General features: G+C 39.9%; 1 protein-coding gene across 2 annotated transcripts in view; it reads right to left on the bottom strand.

Moving 5' to 3' along the window:
- Positions 1–19761, bottom strand: part of TSPAN14 (tetraspanin 14) — a 90442-nt gene that overhangs the window by 26298 nt on the left and 44383 nt on the right. For both annotated transcript variants that reach the window (XM_043987359.1, XM_043987358.1), the window contains one exon: positions 14728–14825. In XM_043987359.1, coding sequence (XP_043843294.1) covers positions 14728–14808 — 81 coding nt within the window. In that variant the 5' untranslated portion in view covers positions 14809–14825. The remainder of the gene's footprint in view (positions 1–14727; positions 14826–19761) is intronic.

Below are 19761 nucleotides of genomic sequence, written 5' to 3'. Positions count from 1 at the left end.
GAGGAGCAGGGCCTAGAAGTGAATGATAAGTTTTTCTTTTAAAATATTTGACAAATTCAGTATGATACTTTCCCAGATCTCCTGCTTGTCTTGTTTCTTTCTGCTTTGTCTGTTTTTTGGTGTGTTTTTTCTTTTCTTTTTTTTTTTTCCTGGAAAAGTTATCAATAGCTCCCCTCTCCACTACAAATGAAAAAAAAGAAAAACCCAATCTTGAACATCCAGCAAAATAAATCCACACATTCACCATGTTCCCCAACTCTTTTTATTTTTAGAGCAAAAATCAAACTGACAACAGGATACGGGTTTATGGTGACTATTCCGGGACTGGACTCTGATACCACACATTCCCTGTCAACTTTGCCATGGATACTCTGTAGAAAATGTCCCATGGGCGGTTCTAGTGACTAGCAGTAAACAAGAAGAGAAACTTCTTAAGGCACAACAGCCTGACCAGAATAAGGTTGCTTTTCATAAATGCGCCTATTTTTTAGAAACAGAAACTTCTTTTTAAGCACAAGTGGGCATAGTACAGTGTGCTGGGTTTGGATTTGGGTTCAAATCCCACTTACTCCACTGTGTGATACAGGGCATACTCATTAACCACTGAGCCTCACTTTCCCCTTCTATAAAAAATAAGGATTGTATTCAGTGGTCTCTACGATCCCTTTGTGAAAGCATTATTTTTTTTAATGCAACCTTATTTGTAAAACTGAAAATGAGACAAGCTTTTCTCTTCCCTAATAAAGAAATCTTCCTTACTTCCCAGTTTGAAGGTTGGGATAGCTCAAGATCTCTGACCTAGTTAATATAGGGGCCTTGATCTCCTCCTGCCCATCTTCCACCCTCCAGGTGGAGTTAGCTGGATATTGACCCACCTAAAGGCAATCTCCTCTCAATATCCCCAGAAGAGATTAGAGTCTACCAGAGAAGTCTTCCCACTCAATAAGAAGTACCTCTCCTATTCAATTTAGACTCTCCAAATAGAACTGTGGGAAAGACCCCATTGATTACTCTAGGGGAGTGATCTGGAAGGAGGGGCGTAGAGATACAGTTGCTCTGCATATGTACTCTGCATATGCCAATTATTGGATTCCTATAAATCATCTAAGTAGTGCAGTGGATAAACTGCTAGGTCTGGAGCCAAGTGCTGGGAATACAAAAAGAGACATAAGACAGTCCCTGTCCTCAAGAAGCTTACAATCTAATGCAAAAGATTACAAGATAACACATATGAAGAAACAAGCCATATACAGGATAAATAGGGGATAATTAAGTATCTGTCAAGGAATAAAGTATAAGTCTGTATTGTTTCTGTCAGAGGGTATCTAAATGCAGAGAACAATATTAACAGTTTTTCTTCTTGCTCTAAATCTATGATCCTATGCATTTTTGACAGGTCAAATGGTTCAAAGCCTCTAAAGAAGACATTCCAAGGTCCAATTAAATTTAGCCTAACTAAATCTGGATTCAGACCCCTTGATGATGGTTCCTGAAGCAGAACACATTTCACCTCCCCTTACCTCAGCCTCCCTTCAACACATGAAATAGGTTTGCTGTAATCCTAAAGCACAGCTTACCTGGTAGAGCTAGAGGGTTTTTTTTAATTGCATTTAATTGATCAAGTCTGGCCACTAAGAAGAAATATGAAAAGGTATATCTCTTTTTAGAGGCAGAGGGGCATTTAATACTGTTTATACATTTTCAATATGTTGGTTAGTTTTGCTAACTTCCCCTTCATTCTTTATTATAAAGGAAGACTATATGGAAGGGGATGGGAAAAGAGAATATAGGTGAAAGAAAAACAAAATATATCAATGATAACAGTAAAAACAAGATAAAATTATATATATATGTATATATATATATTTTAAAAGAATATATTTTAAAACACCAATAACAGCACCCAATTACTACAACAGCCCTATGAAATAGGCATTATTCTTATTATTATAGGTAAACATTATTATTGCCTTTATTTCACAAGTGAGGAAACTAAGCCTCAGAGAGGTTGGGATTTGCCCATCTGTTTAATGTCAGACTCAGAACTCAAATCCAGGTCTCCTGACTACAAGTCAAATGCTCTCTCCATTATTTCAGACAATACTGCCTTACAAAGAGGGATAAAGACTTCTTGGAATGGGAATGTCTGTGTACTGCCCTATAGTTCCACTCACCACCTTTGTTATTCCACAGACCAAAACTCCCCTCCCCAGGGCCAACACTCCCATGAATGTCAGGTTTGTTGTTGCTTATTTATTTTTCAGTTGTGTCTGACTCTTTGTGACCCCTTTTGGAAATTTCTTGGCAAAGATACTCAAGTGGTTTGCCATTTCCTTCTCCAGATCATTTTACAGATGAGGAAAGTGAAGCAAAAGTGATTAAATGACTTGCCCACAGCTAGTGTGTGAGGCCAGATTTGAACTCAGGAAGATGAATTCAATCCACTGTGCCACCCAGCTACGCTGTGGTAATCAAGTTTCTCCCATTTAAATGTAATCTCCTTGAAGCCAGGACCCATTTTGCTTTTGTATCTTTATCCCCATCAATTAGCAAAGTGCTTGGGCACATAATTATTACTTTAAAAATGCTTTTCAGGGCAGCTAGGTGGTGCAATGGATAAAGCACTGGCCCTGGATTCAGGAGGACCTGAGTTCAAATCCAGCCTCAGACACCTGACACAACTAGCTGTGTGACCCTGGGCAAGTCACTTAACCCCCATTGCCCTGCAAAAAAAAAAATGCTTTTCGTTTTTCGTAAATTCACTCCAGATATTGGCATCAGATCTCCCCACCTGGCTCTAAAAAAGGGGGAGAACTTCAGGTCTAGCTGCTGCCCCAGGACAACTTTGGCTATCCCACTGAGCTCTCACAATGACCACCAGAAATGTTCTACCTGGGGAAGGAAGGCCAGCCAAGGAGAGATGCCAGGAAAGGGCTTCAGTACTGCCTTGGGAAAGTCACAATTGCCCTGGGCCTCAATTTCCTGTAAAATCATTGAGTTTGACTAGATGGCTTCTGAGTCCCTTATAGGTATAGGGTCTATGATTCTATAGAACTGACCTCCTAGCATCATAGACTAAAAGCTACAAGAGCTTTGAAGAGCCTCTCACTTTACAAAAGGGGAAACTGAGGAAACTTCCCCAGAGGAACGAAGCAACTGACCCTTTATCACACAGGTAGCAAGAGGAAGAACTGGACAGTGAACTCAGGTTCTCTGGCTGCCCTGTTCCCCTCGGTCCTTTCAATGTTCAGGTTCTGAGATACAATACTTGCTAACTCAGATGACCTTGCAATTAAACCTCAGGTTCACCATCTGGTTTTTTGTTGTGTTTCTTTCAAATGGGGATAATAACTAAGCTACTGATCTCAAAGGGAGCTTGTCTCACTTTGATTTGGCAGACCTTAATTGAGTCTAACAATCCAATTAATAGTCTATAAAAAACATTCAGGCACTTCTTTAAAAGTCCTAAGGGGCCCTTCCTTACTTATCTTGTTCAAAGTAAAATGCTGGCAACAAGGTAAATATGTTGTTTTCTGGTTCTCCACCCTCAAGTAACCTCAGTACTCAGCAAAATACCCCATGTTCATTCATTCACTCTCACTGGAAAACCTACTCCTGCAGCAGGTAGGCCAAGGTACTGCAAGGTTACAAACAAGGATGGGACACGGATGTCTTCCCTCGATGAGCTTTAGGAAGCAAGACACCATCGTGGACCATTTGCAAAGATATGTTGCTTTTGATCTAGGCTTCCAAAGCAGGGCAAAATCAGGAAAAAGTTCAGTCTGATTCAACAAATGCTTACCGGGACCCAGTGAAACGAAGGCACTGGCCCAATGTCTTCTATGCAACCGGAATTTTTTGGCTCGATTTTCTGCTCTAAACACAGCAATAGTGTGTGCATGCTCGCACAAGGCTCACAGGGAACCTACGCAACAGAAAGTGGGGTAGAGGACTCAGGAAGACACAGGCTGGGTGGAACTTTGGATCAGCTCAGAAGCAGTAATGGGTTGGCGGAGAGGGAAGGAAGCTGGGTCCAGCAAGATAAGCCAGAAGAATCCTCTAAACTATACCAGAAAACTGATAACATGCCATCCTCACCCAGGAATCTTGCTTTGTCAAGGCTTTCTAAAGGAATGAAAGTGACTCCATGCTATCAGTAGGCAGAGTCAATCCACGCTTCAAGTACCAACACTATTCCAGCTCCCTTCAATTTACCTCTGTTCATTCTATTAATAAATTGGGGGGGGGGAGGAGAAAAACAGGTAGATCCCTAACTCAAACAACAATGGGAATTCAAGTATATAACCTCTGTCCATTGATAAAGACTCATTAATAACATATAGTATTAGTGTTGCTATCTTGGTAATGCAAGCGTGAGCTGCATTAAAATAAAGAAAAAGGGAGGTTACATTGCACCTGGCCAATCTAAATATATGTGAATATCCATATCATGTCATATTTGGTCCTAGATGCCATAATTTAAGTAAGATAACACTGACAAGGTAGAAAATGGTAGCCAGGATAATGATAGAATTTGAAACCATACAGAAGAGGTGTGGTTGGAGGACCATGGGCTACAGACATAGGAGCTCCTAAGACATCTCTCAACTCTTTGAAGAGGTTAGGGTCCCCAGGTGTGAAATACTGCCTTTAATAATCTTTTTTTTCAGGGGCAGCTAGGTGGTGCAGTGGATAAAACACTAGTCCTGGATTCAGGAGGACCTGAGTTCAAATTTAACCTCAGACACTTGACACTTACTAGCTGTGTGACCCTGGGCAAGTCACTTACTCCTCATTGCCCCACCAAAAAAAAAAATACACATACAAAAATATTTTTTCAATGTATTGTTGGGATTTGCTGATTTTTGTCTTATTTTCTTTAATAACCAATCAATAAAGATTTATTAAATACCTACTATGTAACAGGCACAATGCTAAGCACCAGGGATGCAAAAAAAGGCAAAGGACAGTTTCTGTGCTTACAATCTAATAAAAAATTCTTTATTAAGATAGCCCTATGGGAGGGATTATAGAAGGGGAAAAGATGCAGGGAGAAATTTAGATGATATAAAAACCAAAGGTTATTGATAAATTTTATTTATTTTTAATACTATGAGATATTTGTTTAATATAGAGCAAGGAGGCTGGGGGTGGGGAGGGCAGTGCAAGGACAGAAGTAAGAGCAGAAAAAAAGCATAGAAATGAGAGCTGACTTCAAATATCTGAAGGGTTATATGTGGGAAAGGGATTAGGTTTATTATTTCTTAGCCCCAAAGGGCAGAACTAGGATTAATGGGTGAAGTTACAGAGGCAGATTTAAACTCATTGATAAGCAAGAATTTATGAAAAATTAGATATCCAGAATGGAATAGGCTGCTTTGGGAGGGAGTGACTTTCCCATCTCTGAAGGTCAGCCATCAAGTAAAGATCAGACAGCCAATTATCTAGCATGTGGTGAGGTACCCTGCACAGAGGCAATACTTAATAAGTGATCTCTGAACTGATTCCTGTCCAGGAAAAAGCTGATAACAAACAAAGCCCTCCCACTTCTGAGAGGCAGGTCTATGATTGTCAGCTAGGTGGGACAATGTTATGCACTGGACTTGTAACTGAGGAAGAGCTAAGTTCAAATTCAACCTTAGAGACTTAGCTGTGTGCCCCTGGTCAAGTCACAACTTCTATCAGCAACAATTTCCTCATCTGCAAAATGGGGATAATAGCTCTTTCTCCCATGGTGGTTATGAGGATCAAATGAGATAATATTTGTAAAAGCTTCAAGCATTATTATATAAATGCTAGCCAGCTATTCAGAGTTCACAGTAATCATTAAATGGAATCTAGCAGATTCTGGCCAGGCTGAAAATATCAAGTCTATGATTATCATTATCCATAAGCACTCAGATATTCGCTGAAAGAATAAATTGGTTTGGGCAGCTAGGTGGCACAGTGGATAAAGCACCGGCCATAGAGTCAGGAGTACCTGAGTTCAAATCCAGCCTCAGACACTTAACACTTACTAGCTGTGTGACCCTGGGCAAGTCACTTAACCCCAATTGCCTCACTAAAAAAAAAAAAAGCAGAATAAATTGGTTTAGGGGCAGCTAGGTGGAGCAGTGGATAAAGCAATGGCCTTGGATTCAGGAGGACCTGAGTTCAAATCCAGCCTCAGACACTTGACACTAGTTGTGTGACCCTGGGCAAGTCACTTAACACTCATTTCCCCACAAAACAAAACAAAACAAAACAAAACAAAACAAAACAAAACAAAACAAAACAAAACAAAACAAAAAAAGAATAAATTGGTTCACTACATAAGGGTTCCAATATATGACAATACATGCAAGTGAGAAGTGGTCTTTACAGAGCCACTAGAACTTGAAAAGCCCTAAATGTGAGAGTGTCAAATAAATTCTTCCTTTAGCTCTATAGCCCTGACACAGTGAAACCTCATTAATTCAGGGCCCCATTAATGGAAATAAGAATTCCCTAAAGTTTACCTTTGTACTACCTATGAAGACAGGGTTTTTAAAGGAAATTAACAGTGCAAATAAGACGGCTGGGAATATGTTTAACCTACAAAGCTTTTTTTTTTTTTTTTTGGTTGCCTTTTTAGATTTGGACACAATAATTACTCATATACAATGGCTGCTAAACATATATTTACTTATTAAAGCTAGCTCAAAAGGACCTTTACTCAGAATACTTAATCAGTGAGCAATTAGTTACCATCCATCCCCAAAAGTTATAATGGAGCCTCTTTTTTAAAATTTTACATATGGATGACTCTAAGCCAAATCGGTGAAGGATTACACTCAAGTGGCTAAGGTGATAGCCCTCAGAGACAAACAGAAAAATGCTACCTCTCCAAGTTTTAATGGATTCTCCAATTAAGCACTTGGAGCATCTGCCTCTGAGCCAGCTTGGGTGTGGAAACACTGGAATGCAGGACAGAAAACACAGCATCCTTTTTTTAAAAAAATTGGTCAGTGGCTGATAGAAAACCTGAAGCATCTGAATTTCCCTTCATCTTACATTTAGCTCCAACAGATGGAAACAGGACCACTAATTCCATGGAGACCTGCAAGCCAGGATGCACAAGGTACCCAAGCCTTGGAAGTGTGCCATGTGGCCTTCTCCCTTGCATAATTCAGTACTGACATCTCCAGCAGTCTATGCCCCCAAGGTCTATGTGAGCATCAACAGGGCTCTGAGCGATGCATAATGCGGCCTGATCACTCTCATCTCTGCTCTGCATTATGAAGCCTCAAATTGGCATTAAAATCAGAGAACGGTATAGCTGGAAAGGACCCTTAGGGGTCATTTAGGCCAAAATTTCATTTCACAGATGAGAAAAGGGAAGCTCAGGAGAAATCAAGTGACTTGTCTGAGGTCACACAGCTAGTTAATGACAGAGATAATAATCAGACAGAACCCATCTATAGCCAAAAGCTGAAATTAGTCCAAAGTAAGTGGTTTGAATGGTTTGCTTCAAAGACTACAAGGCAGTATGGAACAGGGGAAAGTGCAAGGACACGGACTGAAATTGTACCCAACACTTATGACAGGTTTGATCTAGACAGAGGCATATCTCTGTAGGCCTCAATTTTTCTCAACTATAAAATGAGGATGTTAAACAAGATGGTCTCTGAGGTTCTCTGTAGCTCTAAAATCTAATAACAGGTTAGCCTAGGTGATCTTCAAGGCCCTCCCAGCTCTATATCTTATCAAATTAAATCTATGAGGCTCCATCTGAAGAAGGATCATTTCCTTCTTTGTACTTGTATTCCCAATACATAGAACATAGTAGGTGCTTATTCAATACCAGCGGACAGAAGGAGTTGGCCTAAACATGATTCAGTGTAGCAAAGGGAAAACAAAACAAAACAAAACAAAACAAAACAAAACAAAACAAAACAAAACAAAACAAAACAAAACAAACAAAAAAACCTGACTCTGGAGTCAGGAGACTGGAGTTCAAAACCTGCATCAGAATTCTTACCTATGTGACTCTAAATAAGTAAATTGTCACCTCCTGAGGCTGCTTCTCATGTGTAAATGAGGGAACTAGAGTAGAAGATTTCTTAGATGCCTTCCAGCTCTAGGTCTATGATTGAAAACAATGATAGGTTTGTCTCAAGCAATGGATTTGGTCAAAAGTTGATAAGCTGAGAAACAAATACTTCAATGGCTTCCACCAACCTTGTCTCATATGGAGAGGTGGGCTTGGTGCTTGCCAAGGTAAAACCTTCTTCATGTACAAGTGACCCCAGGGGCAGCTAGGTGTAGCACAGTGGATAAAAGTACCAGCCCTGGATTCAGGAGGACCTGAGTTCAAATCTGGATTCAGACACTTGACACTTACTAGCTGTGACCCTGGGCAAGTCACTTAACCCCAAATGCCTCACCCCAAAAAATTAAAAAAACAAACAAACAAAAAAGTGACCCCATTCCATCCCATCTTCTCACTAATTTTCTTTTTTTTTGGGGGGGGGGGGCAATGAGGGTTAAGTGACTTGCCCAGGGTCACACAGCTAGTGTCAAGTGTCTGAGACTGGATTTGAACTCAGGTCCTCCTGAATCCAGGGCTGGTGTTTTATCCACTGTGCCACCTAACTGCCCCCTTCTCACTAATTTTCACTCTCCTCCTGTACACTGGGTGCTTCCTGCTTCATACAAACATTCCCGTGTCTCCATCCTTAGAAATCCCTCATTTGGTTGGCCTATCCATGCCTGGAATTCTCTTCCTCCCCACCTGCCTCCAAACTTCCCTGGATTCCTTTGGGTCCCAACTAAAATTTCACCTCCTGCAGGAAGTCCTTCTTGATTTCCCTTAATGCTAGTACCTTCCCTCCAAGATTATCAATGCAGAACACTACAGTTGGAGTCATCATGACCCAAGTTCAAATCCTACCTCAGACACACTTACTAGCTGTATGATCCTGGGCAAAACATTTAATCTCCCTCAGCCACAGTTTCTCCGCATGCAAAATTGGGATAATATTTCACCTGTCCCACAAAGTTGCTATGAGATAACATGTATAACATTGCATACCCATAGTGATATATGTAATAATATTATATAATAAATAATATTAATAATATACGTATGATATAATATAAAGTGCTATATATTACAAGCTATTATTATTATTATCTTCCATTTATCCTGTCTGTATCTTGTTTCTACATAATTGTTTGCAGAATGTCTACCCCCTTCGACCTTCATAAACTCCTTGAGCCCAGGCACTATTTTTAGCCTTTCTTTGTAACTCTAGCTTTTAACACAGTACCTAGCACATAGTAGGTAGTTAATACTTTACTTGAAATAAACGTTTTGTCATCTACCTGTGCAACTGTAAACATTACTCAAGAGAAACGAGCTGAGGCTTGCATATTCTTACTCCAGCATGTTTATGGCAACACAGGTTATAAACCCTGATTACCAACACAGCAAATTCTGTCATGCTACCAATTTAATTTTTTTACTACTTCTCATTTAGTGCATTTGAAGAAAGTCTCCCTCCTTTTATCTATAACTTCAATCTTTGAAACATGTCCAAGAAAGGGTTCAGCCTGATTATTGTTTAATTTAACTAATCTCTGGTGAAGAAAGTAGCATCACACTGGCTGAATTGAAGGACAGAAAAGTCAGTTCACTGAAGAGAATCAGTAAAGTTAAAAGGACCCCTTAACTCTCCCAGTCATCTTTTTCTTCCCAGAACATTTCCCCACTAATTCCCTGGTTAAATATGAAATTTAACTGCTGGCTAAATAAAACTCATTGTTAAGATATCAACGGGGTGATTTTTTTAAGTGGGCAAAAAAAAGTAAAAGAAAAATATGGTATTGAGGTAGCTAGGTGGCTCAGTGGATAGAGCACCAGCCCTGTATTCAGGAAGACCTGAGTTCAAATCCAGTATCAGACACTTGACACTTATGAGCTGTGTGACCCTGGGCAAGTCACTTAACCCTCAATGCCCCACAAAATAGATAGATAGATAGATAGATAGATAGATAGATAGATAGATAGATAGATGGATGGATGGATGGATGGATGGATGGATGGATGGATGGATGGAGGGAGGGAGGGAGGGAGGGAGGGAGGGAGGGAGGGACGGACGGACGGACGGACGGACGGACGGACGGACGGACGGACGGACGGACGGACGGACAGACAGACAGACAGACAGACAGACAGACAGATAGATAGATAGATAGATAGATAGATAGATAGATGTGTGTGTGTATTTATGTGAATAATAGAGAGGTTACATGGGATCACAAACTTCTGAGGTAGAAAAGACAGCAGAGATCACCTAATCGAATCCCCTCATTTTACAAATGAAGAAATCAAAGTCTAGAGACAACTTTAGCAACATTAAGTCTAGATCACATAGGTATTTAAGTGCTCAGGTTCAAGACTTCAGGAGACCCTCTTTCAACATCCCTCCAGGGCACACAGCCTCAAAGCAACAGAGTAAGGATTCAAACCCATTTCCTTGAAACTTCCAAGTCAGTTTCAGTGTTCTTTTCAGGGCACCATGTAACCTCTCTATTATTCAGAAGGTCGAATGAGGTAGACATTGTTTAATAGCCTCCAGATATGGTCAACTGCCTTAAGGAAGACATCACATTTACAAAACTACCCATCGGCACCAATGATCTACAATTACGCCAAATGAAAATCCCGTCTAATTACACACAATCAAGTCTTCATTTGATGCCTCATCACAACAGGGAGCAAACTGACTTCTCAGCAGAATACAAGTTCTAGTACAACCTAGCCACCAAGTACAAGATAGACAATGTCTGTCTGCTATCCTAGTCTGAGCACAGCTCAGTTCAGAGAAGCTCCTCATGGGTTGGCCATATGAGGATATTTTTCAGCTACAAAACCCTTCAAAGACCATCTAATAAGTCGGAGACAGGTTGTGATTAGCATTACTGAAGGAAATAACCAAACCCATAATCGCAGGTCATTAAAATGAGGCATGACTGAAATGGCAGGCCTGAAGTTAGAGATAATAAAAATTGAGGCAAGTGAAGTAGAATGGAAAAAAAGTATTGGATTTGGAGTAAGAAGACCTGGGTTCAAATCCCAGCTCCACTACTTACTACTAAGTTTGATCCTGGACACAGTTTCTTCCTCGGTAAAATGAGATGGTTGGACTAGATGACGTCCAAGTTCCCTTCCAGCTGTGAATCTATGATCCTACTTATCTACTGAAGGTAAAGATTTAAAATCTCTAGGTTATTTTAAAAACTTATTTCAAAGCATATTCACCTCTAATCTCACAATTACCCAGTAGGTAAGCTGAACAGCCACCTCTGGGAAGGAGACACGCTCATGGCACACTTAATATTTGCTCCATCATTTTCTTCAGGCTTAGGCAATCAATAAAAGAGTAAATTAAACCATAATTTGTAACATTTCCTGATTTCCAGAGTATAAATAAATGCTCATGCTGAAAATTTAAAAATCGATCTTCAGTTAGAGCTAGCTCCAGCAGAACCCTGGAATTACCCTGTAACAAAATACAGTGATTATCCCCATTTTGTAGGTGAAGAAACCAAGGCCTAGCAATACTAAGTAAGCCAAGCTCATATAGCTAGTTTAGTACCCAAGTCTAAGACTTGAATTCAAGAGTCCAAATCTGTGGCTCTTTCTACTACCTCTAATCATGCCTCTCTTTCTTAAGATGATAACAGATTCATAGATATGGGGCTGGAATTTTAGGAACTCAGAGGACATTCTAGGTTCTTCAATCAAGAGGTAGAAGAAACCTCAGAAGCCATCTAGTTTCACTCATTTTATAGAGAAGGAAACTAAGGCTTAGTTTACTTATTTATTTTTTAATAATAATAAACATTGGGGGCAGCTATATGGCACAGTGGATAGAGCACCGGCCCTGGAATCAGGAGGACCTGAGTTCAAATCTGGCCTCAGACACTTAACACTTACTGGCTGTGTGACCCTGGGCAAGTCACTTAACCCCAATTGCCTCACCAATAATAATAATAATAATAAACATTTTTGGAGAGAATGTGGGAAAACTGGAATACTAATGCACTGATAATGGAATTGTGAACTGACCCAACCATTCTGGAGAACAATTTGGCCCAGAGCTATAGGGCTGTGCATACCTTTTGACCTAGCAATGCTACTACTAGGTCTATATCCCAAAAAGAGATCATAAAAAGGGAAAAGGACCTACATGTACAAAAATATTTCTAGCAGCTCTGTAGTGGCAAAGAATTGGAAACTGAGGGGATGCCCATCAACTGGGGAATGGCTGAACAAGTTGTGGTATAGGAATATTATTGTGTAATGGAATATTATTGTGCTAAAAGAAATTATGATCAGGCAGATTTCAGAAAAACCTGGAAAGACTTAAGTGGACTGATGCTGAGTGAAATTAGCAGAACCAGGAGAACATCATACACAATAACAGCAACATTGTGTGATGACCAGCTGTGAAAGACTTAGCTCTTCTCAACAATACAATGATCTAAGACAATTCCAACGGATTCATGATGGAAAATGTTCTCCACATACAGAAAAAGAACTATGGAATCTCAATGAAGATTGAACCATACTATTTTTACTTTTTGTGGTTTTTTTCTTTTTTGAGGTTTTCCCCTTTTGTTCTGATTCTTCTTTCACAACATGACGAATGTGGAAATATGTTTAATGTGATTGTACATATATAACCTATATCAGATTGCTTGCTGTCTTGAGGAAGGGGGAAGAAAGAGAGAGAGGGAGAAAAATTTGAAATTCAAATTCTCATAAAAATTAATGTTGAAAACTATCTTTACATATAACTGGAAAAAAATAAAATTCTATTAAAATAATAATAAACATTTTTATTTAAAGTTTTGAGTTCCAAATTCTATGCCTCCTTCCCTACCCCCTCCCTAAGGCAGTAAGCAATCAGATATAGGTTATACATGTTAAGGCTTAGTTTTATAAGCCCAAATTTGAACACAAGGTCTCTGACTCTGAACCCAGTGCACTTTCCCCAGCATCTGCAATGCCAGTCTTGCTCCTTGTCAACACTAATTCCTGCCCAGTACAGGAAATCCACTCAGCCCCTTGCTCTATATTCCCACAGATTAGGACAACAGACCATCATGAACCTAAACAGGACTGTTGCCCTCATTGTCTCTAGTCAGAGGAGGCCATCCCTCTCAATAATGTCATTTCCAAAGCTCTGTTATTCCTTCACTTTTGAGTGCTAACATTGCATGCTAACTTAAAAAATGATTAACTCTCAGTCAAACACATTACCAATCCTGCAGAACACTGATAACACTGCAGCCACCTCCAATCACCAACCAGACCTGCTATAATTTCAGAGTAATGAACTTTTGCTATCTAAATCTGGTGCTTCAAATGTGCTACTGGTAAACCTAGTACAAGACTCAAGGAGCCAAGAGATCACATGAAAAGAAAAGGAGGAAAAATAGCTTCAAAGCCTTAGAAAACAGATGACTAGGATTCTTCAGGGGGACAGGAAATATGTATGCAGCCAGGGTTGAAGAAGATGAACTTTTTAAAAACTGCATCAGGCAGCATGAATTCTATGGAGGGGATGCTGCTGAAAGAACAGAAGGCCAAGGCTCCCTGGTCTGATCTAAGTGTCAACCACCCATGGAAATCACACTAAAACATGGTGGTGGGTGGTGTGGTTTCTTTAATTACCACTGAGATGTCAAAGCACTGTAATTTTGAGATTACAGCCCCACCATCTCAGGAGGCACTGCCGGGAAAACATTTCTTTTTAAATGCTACACCCATTCAACAGTGGACTAGTCGTGTTCTCAAGTTTGAAATTATTTCCTGCTCCCAGAAGAGTAGTCCGTGTTTAAGGGTCAAAAATACTGTTTTTGATGTCAGGAGGCAGGATAGCTCTGGTGGTTGAAGCAGCTTATATATCAATTTAGAATGGGAAGAGACCTTCAGGCTGATCTAGTCCAACCCTCCCATTTGTAAAGGTGAGGAAATGGAGGACAACAGATCTTAGCTGACTTTCCTAGGGTCTCGGAAGGAAGTTAAAAGTTAGAGATATGATTCCAACCCAGGTTTTCTGACTCCAAATACAGGGCTTTCTCAATACACCATCCTCTAATTCCATGACACTGAATACCACATATATGGGGGTACTGTAGGGAGGGTAAGGTAACTCTGGGAACAGAGGGTAGAATGAAGGAGAGTGGGGTTCCATTTTCTCCAGGGTCAAAGGTCCCCCTCAGCTCATAATATACCTTCGTCGATACCCAAATTCAATCCTTTACAACATCCAAATTCCTTAACACACCCCATTTTCACTATCTTAGCCCCCTAAGTACTTACTATTAAAAGCACTGAAATATCAACAAAGGTTGTCAAGAGCTATTTGTAGAAGAATGGAGGCTTAGAAAAATGAAGCAATTCTCTAATGAATTTCCCCTCTTCTTTCCCCCACTTTCCAGTCCAGATGGGAAGTGTGAATATTGAAGACAGAAGTCACCATGTGGCCTCTTGAAGGCATTTCCTGAACCTTTAAAAGAGCTACTTCCAACCTTCCCTTCCAGTCTGAAAGATGTGAAGTATGCATTCTCTACACTCTGGGCCAAACCCCCAGTTTAATCAACACTTCCTCTGGGGCCCTCAACTCCAGCTATTGCTGTGAGAGCCTCAGAGAAGTGAGAAGTGAGGCCCCACCAGACTCCTCTTACACTCACCCAGAAGACAATGTTGTAGCTGAACAGAAGATACTTGTACCAACAGCTGACTTCAGCATTAGAATATCTGTAATAGTGCATCTTCTGGCAAACAGGGCCTACACAGAAAGAAGAATACATGAGTTAACAAATTACATTACAGAAGTATCTAACGCCCAAACCCTGAGTCCACTTCCCCTAATTCCCAGGAGGTCAAAGGTGAGCCCAAAATAGTAAATAGAAACTCACCACCAGCTAGCCAGTGAGTCACTCCATGAAATTAAAATGAAGGAAATGGTTCAATTGTGTGAATTTACTGAAGTTGTTAACAGATTGGGGAAGGGGGAAAGCATGCCAATCTGGGCACTGGCTCCCTACCAATATCAGACACAAGTATGGGGGAAACAGATTCCAAGGTGGCTTTCCAAAAGGAACAAGGATTAAGAAATAATTAACTGTCTTCATTAACTGGAGCAGAACACTTGCTGTCATTACTTTCAGTCATGTCTGACTTTTCATGACCCCTTTTGGGGTTTTCTTGGCAAGGATACTGGAGTGGTTTGCCACTTCCTTCTCTGGTTCATTTTACAGATAAGGAAACTGAGGCAAACAGACTTCAATGACTTTCCTAGAGTCACCCAGCAAGTACTTGTCTGAGGCTAGATTTGAACTCAGGAAGAGGCAATTTCCTGACTCTAGGGCCTGATGTTCTATCCACTGGGCCACCTAACTGTGGTAGAAGACCTGAGTTCAAATCCCAGCTCAACTACTTGTTTCCCATGTGTCTTTAGACAAGTCACTTGCTAATTCTTACATATGTGCCTCTGACTATACCAAGAGCACTGGTGATAAGAATCAGAAGACCTGGGTTCAAATCTTAGCTCAGCTATTTATTTTACCTGCGTGATTTGGGGGAGAGGGGAATTACTTAACCCCTCTAGGTTTCAATTTCATCTGTAAAATAAAGGGGACTAGACTAGCTAGCCTGAAAGATTCCTTCTAAATCTATGATTTGGAATGTTTTCTCTCCCTAGTGCTCCCACCCCTCACATACATTTGCCTTCTTATTGATCCATAGGCCTCAGTTTCCTCGTTTATAAAATGAAAAGGTTGGAAAGGGCCCTTTACAGCTCTGAATCTATCAGCCTTTGAAACCCATGTCTTTTACCAACTTGTAAAATGAGCTTAGAACTCACTTCTCAAAAAACAAACAAAAAAAAAGCTCAGATTAAAGAGTGACTATCCACTGGATTACTTTTATAACTCAGCAACTACTATATATTAGCCATCAACTAAGGATTACAGCATGTTGTTACTTGAAGGGAATCCTAAAGATAGTGCAGTCTAGCCACTTCATTTTACAGGTGAGAACATCGAGGCCCAGAGCCTTGCCCAGGGTCATACAGAGCTGGAGTTGGAACGACAATTCAGATCTCCAGACTCCCAGCTCAACATTCATGGAATTCCATGACAGTGCTTCCCTCTGTGGGTCTTCTTAAGAGATCCAAGAGCCAAGCATCGTATCTACAGTTATCCTTTCCATATGGCAGGGGTTAAGGGAACAGCACCCTCGGGATCTGGAAAATCCACGTAAAATTTTTTGGCCCTCTCTCCATACCAGATAAGTCTGAATATTTTTATGGGGTATTTACAGTATCTTACTGTAAAACTTGGGTCAAATATTTGGTTATGGGCTCTACGTCATCTGTTGCCCTGTATGTCATCCATGGCCTTCCCAAAACTCAAAAATAAATTCCCATTTAACTTCTTATGCCAACCCGAGATATATTGAAACCTGGATGGGGAAAGTTGAAATGTGGGAGGGATAACTGTATTTCTTTTGTAACCCTATCAACGGCACCAAATACAAATCCAACCACAATGGAGTCTGTGTGTTTTCATGCTGTTGGGAAGATTTGATGCCTACTGTTCCTACATAGAGAGTCTTTACAAAACAAACATGCACAGTATTTATTTGCCTTGTAATAAAATCAATTTCTTTTAAAAAAAAACTCAGAAATTTACTAGTTGTACAACCCTTAAACTTCGAGAGTAGGACCAGTTTTCTAACTCAGCAATGAGTGGCCAGAACAGAACCTTGGGATAACTTTTTGAAGGAAGATGCTATCTGCATCCAGAAAAAAGAACTGATAAACAGCTGTCTCTGTGTGTATATATGTATGTGTGTATACATATATAGACATGTGTGTATATATACATGTGTGTGTATGCGTGTATGCACACATATATATCATATTGCTGTATAGATAATATATACATGTGTCTATCATATATATATACACATATATGTGTATACACACACACATTTCTATTTATATATGCAGACGTTCTTCTGTATCACATCCAGGAGCATTATATGAGGTTTACCTCTTTCAGGGCAGGTGTAGTAGGTGTAGTGTAGTGGTTAGAGCACCGGCCCTGGAGTCAGGAGGACCTGAGTTCAAATCCGGCCTCAGACACTTAACACTTACTAGCTGTGTGACCCTGGGCAAGTCACTTAACCCCAATTGCCTCACCAAAAAAAAAAAAAAAAAAAGGTTTACCTCTTTCTCCACAGAATCCTTGAAGGCTACCTCAATGCCAACAAATGAGTGACGCTTCCCTTAACCATGACAATTCTCTCACATGCAATATATATACGTGCTTAATAATGTTTCTTGGATTAATTTGGGGAAAACAAAGAAGGTGCCTTAAGTTGCCAAATGAGCCAAGTCCTACTTCAGAACTATGAAAGAGCTTCATGAAGTCTTCAAGGGCAGGTCTCATATAAATAAATAATCCCACTCATTCATTTCTGGCCTACCACCTAAGCAAGATAAAGGGAGAAAGGTTCAAAAGGACACCTCAGGTAAACATTTACAAGTGGAGAAGAGGGGTGGGACCTATGTAGAGTAGGAGACAGCCGCCACCACCAAAGCAAAAAATATATATATATATATACACATATATATGTGTGTGTATGCGAGTGCGCGTGTGTGTGCGTGCGTGCGTGTGTGTGTGTGTGTGTGTGTGTGTGTGTGTGTGTGTGTGTATCACCACAGAAACATAGGGGTGCAGCCTGAAGAAATTCTTTGGGGTAACTACGGAAAAATTCCTCTTGAATTCATGGCAAGTCAGACTACTGGTAATGTTTTAAAAAAATTGAGTCATGCTAGTTCTAGACCTTATATTCTCTCTCAGCAACAGGCATTTTAAGTGCCCTTATGCCAAAAACAGTCAATTCTTCATCCAACAGTGCAGAATGATAAAGATGAACTGAGCAAACATATTTCAATACTTCAAAGACCTGAAATTTCACTGGTCTAAACAGAAGTTCCCTCTAGGGACAAAAACTGCAGATAACGTACAAAGCAAGACTCTCACCAAACTTAGGGAGATATACAGTCCATTACCAGGAGCATGTGATACTGTTTTTTTCAACCCAGAATCACACCTCTATCAAGATGACTCAAAGGTAGTACTTTAGTGGATGTGGTCTGTAACAACTCAGAGTTCAGTTTGGGAACACTCAATAGCAGAGCAGTCAAAACACAAGTACAACCTAAGAGTTAATACTGGAATCCTAGGCAATTGCTGATGCACTAAGAGGCCTACTGGTCCAAGGTCACCCCAATAAAAAGTGTCAAAGGTAAAATCTGAAACTAGGTCTTCCTGAATCCAAAGCCAACATTCTCTCCACTATGACATACCACCTCATGCAAAAAGCTAATAAGAAAAAAAAGAGAGAGAGAAAAAAAAAGAAAAAGAAAAAAGAAAGAAAAAGAAGAAAAAAGAAAGAAAAAGAAAAGCTAATAAGTGTGATGTTTAAAATCTAAATTGTGGTCACCTTAAATTAGAAGCTTTAGCACCATTCCTTGGGCATTAAACATTTATTAAAGCATACAGATATTCCCATGGAGTTCAGAAAGTTAAGAAAAAAGCCTATTTAGCCTAGAGTTCCAGCCTGGTCTGGTTCTTCCTCAAGTCCTCTGCCACAAGCCTGCTTCAATAACAGAACACCCTCCCCCCCCCAACTCTCTGTGACCTCATTTGGGGTTTTCTTGGCAAAGATGCTGGATTGATTTGCCATTTCCTTCTCCAGCTCATTATACAGATGAGGAAACTGAGACAAATAGGCCTACATGACTTGCTCAGGGAAACATAGCTAGTAAGTGTCTGAGGTCAAATTTGAACTCATGGAGAAGAGTCTTTCTGGTTCCAAGCCCAGTGCTCTATCCACCGCACCACCTGGCTGTCCAAAACATAAGTTACAACAATATAAACAGAAAGAGCAACAATAAAAAATTGAATCCTGTGTAATGTTAATGAACAAGTACTTGGCCCAAGAAAAAAGTTGAGAAAATGCACCTACTTCCCTTCTTTGCAGAAGTTGGGGACTAGGAGGCTTAATTGATATGTTGGAGTTTTTGCTGACCTATTTCCCTCCTTTTTCTTTACACTTAGTTATCAAACCTCACTTGCCAGGTAGTATGCTATATATGTGTATATGTATATATTATGTAACTATGTAAACACATATGTATATGTATACACACATATATACATATATAATGGGGTATATTCAGAACTGAAGATATAAAAACAAGCAACATCAACTAAAATACATCAAAGAGAAAATAAGCTTCTCAGTGTTTTCTGGATTACGTAAGTATTCAAGGCCAAGTTAGGTTATTTGGTAAAGCAGAAGAAAGAACAGAGTTCTTGGCATCCAGGAGATTGAATTCAAGCTTGGCTCTGACAGAGAAGACATCGTTTGACCTCTTTTAAGTTTCAGTTCCCTTCATCTGTAAAATGTTGAGCATTATAATGTACTAGATCAGTGTGGTAAAATTAAAATAATAACAGATCCCTGAGGGTGGCATATTGACTTAGAAAACCACAAATTAACATTATCTATGTTGTGCTTTTGATTTATTTTTGTCAAATATTTTCCAATTACATTTTAATATAGTTTGAGCTACACCTGGAAGTTTGGATGGAGGAATGTTAGATGCACTTTACCGAGGGTAAAAAACACAAACAAAAAACAGTTCA

This window comes from Dromiciops gliroides, chromosome 2 (genome assembly GCF_019393635.1).
Source record: "Dromiciops gliroides isolate mDroGli1 chromosome 2, mDroGli1.pri, whole genome shotgun sequence".
Taxonomy (NCBI): domain Eukaryota; kingdom Metazoa; phylum Chordata; class Mammalia; order Microbiotheria; family Microbiotheriidae; genus Dromiciops; species Dromiciops gliroides.
This window is presented reverse-complemented; position numbering and strand designations above follow the sequence as displayed.